This window comes from Suncus etruscus, chromosome 15 (genome assembly GCF_024139225.1).
Source record: "Suncus etruscus isolate mSunEtr1 chromosome 15, mSunEtr1.pri.cur, whole genome shotgun sequence".
Classification (NCBI taxonomy): Eukaryota; Metazoa; Chordata; class Mammalia; order Eulipotyphla; family Soricidae; genus Suncus; species Suncus etruscus.
The window spans coordinates 73,970,258-73,972,276 of NC_064862.1; the positions used below are offsets into that span (position 1 = coordinate 73,970,258).

Genomic DNA, 2,019 nt, shown 5'->3' on the forward strand with positions numbered 1-2,019 from the left:
GCGTGGCCCTGTGGCCCAGTGGCCCGGCCAGGCCGGCGGGGGCTGCCGAGCGAACGCGGGGTCCCCCGGCCCCGCCTCCACCCGCTGCCACGGCAACCGGGGCGCCGTCACGTGAGCGGCCTACGGGGGCGCCGCGGGCCACGTGAGCGGCCGAGCCAGCCTGGGGGGCCCCCCCGGAGCGCGCGGGGTTCCCGGGGCGAGCCCAGAGGATGCCCCGGGCCGGCCACTGGGCACGCGGCGCGCGGAGATGCCCCCGCTGGCCGTTACGCGCGAGGAGATCGCGGGGGGCCAGGGTGGGGTCGAGCACCCTAGGGTCTCCAGATCGTACCCCACTCTCCACGCGCACCCCCCGGGCGCGACATGCTCGGCCCCGCGGATCCCCACGCGCGCCCCTCTCCACCCACACACCCATGCCAGACCCGGGGCGCCCCGGGCAGTCTCACCCTCCGCCGTGCGCGCTGCGGCTCCCCCAGCGCGGGATCCCCAGGGGCGCGGCCTTTGCGGGGAGCACCAGGGTCGGGTCCACCCAGAGGTGAGCCGGGTGCATCGCCGCTGCCGCCGCCACCGCGCCAGGCGCCCGCAGTCCTAACTGCGTGTCCCACATCGGCGCTCCCGTCTGTCCCCGCAGCGCGCCACCGTGACACATTTATCCGAACGCAGGAAAAATTCCACTCGAGTCGCCCGCGCCCGCGCCGGCTCCTGGCACTGCAGAGCAGAAGCAGCCTCGGCCACCCGGGACCCCCGCGGCGGGGGAGCCCGGAATATCCTGCTGCTGCTGCGCCCAGGGAAAGGGGCAGGAAAAACTATCCTCACCTGCAGGGTTTGGGGGCCACACTTTGCAATGCTCCGGGGACCATCTGGTGCTGGGCTCCGCCCTGGGGGGACTCAGCTTCAGGCCCTTGAGCCTGAGCCATGTCCAGGGCCCTGCGGAAGGGCGCATTTGAATTTCAGGGGACCAAATTCTTATCAGTCTTGTGGCTTTCAAACCTCAAACTGTAACATGGAAAACAGGAAGACAAAACACGGTAAGGGACAGAAATTGCATCACAGAGACTGAAAACGCAAGAGTCTGAGTGACTGAAGCATGAGAGCTGCTTGCATCCCCATCCTGTCAAGAAGCACCCCACAGCTCAGAGAGACGGGGAGAGAGAGAGAGACAGAGACAGGGAGTGAGCGAGCAGCTGGCTGAGGGCCACTGAAGGCTGTGCCTGCTGGTAATTCTATGAACCATGTTGGTTGAATGCCATCCCAAAGATGGGGTGCTGTTTGTACCCTGTGGTGCTCAAGACCACCAGGGCCACCGGTAGTGCTCAGGGCCACCGCAGTAGTGGGGATTGAACTGGGTAGAGTGCACACATGGCACAGTCCTACCATAGATATCATCTCCTGCTCTGGGAGCTTCTAGTTTCTACACAAGCACAGAAACCTGGTCCTAGCCCAACTACAAACGTTTGTAATCATGGTGCTTAAATACATACATACATACATATACATATTTAAAAAAAGAGAGAAACTAGGAGATGGAACCAGAAGGAAAGTCCCCCATCCTACTGCCAACAGACCAGCACAAGCTGCAGGAGGGAGGGAGCGAAATCTGGGTCAGAGCCACAGCAGACAGGTGGCCACAGGAGGGCAGTTCTGGGCAGGGTGGGGGCCACAGCCACACCCAGAGGTGCCTGGTCCGCTGCTGGCCCAGGCTTTGCCCTCAGAAATGGCCAAGGGCCAGCGCCCAGACACATCAGCTGTTCCAGTCGGTCACACTCAGGCCTGACACCCGGCACCCCTGCCTTGCTCTGGCATCCCCACTCAGACTCTGCTGTGCCCTAGATGTGGTTATTTTGCAGGGGTCTGTCTGGGGTCACCTGATTGTTTTCCTTTTGGGAACCAGACCTGAGTAGGCTCAGGGGACCCTATGGGTATTCACTGCAGTACGAACTCTCCGATCCTTGATCTATACTATTGCCCCTTGCTCCCAGGTTGTTTTTGTTTTGGGGCCACACTTGGTGGTGCTCAGGGGTT

General features: G+C 63.0%; 1 protein-coding gene across 3 annotated transcripts in view; it reads right to left on the reverse strand.

Moving 5' to 3' along the window:
* ORAI2 (ORAI calcium release-activated calcium modulator 2) overlaps positions 1-1,234 on the reverse strand; it is an 11,737-nt gene extending 10,503 nt beyond the window's left edge. The window contains exon 1 of one of the 3 annotated variants that reach the window (XM_049787871.1): positions 814-1,234. In XM_049787871.1, coding sequence (XP_049643828.1) covers positions 814-914 — 101 coding nt within the window. In that variant the 5' untranslated portion in view covers positions 915-1,234. Of the gene's footprint in view, positions 6-443; positions 662-813 lie in introns of those variants that run through there. The other 2 variants (XM_049787870.1, XM_049787872.1) reach the window with 2 other exon arrangements.
* Positions 1,235-2,019: the final 785 nt, after the last annotated feature.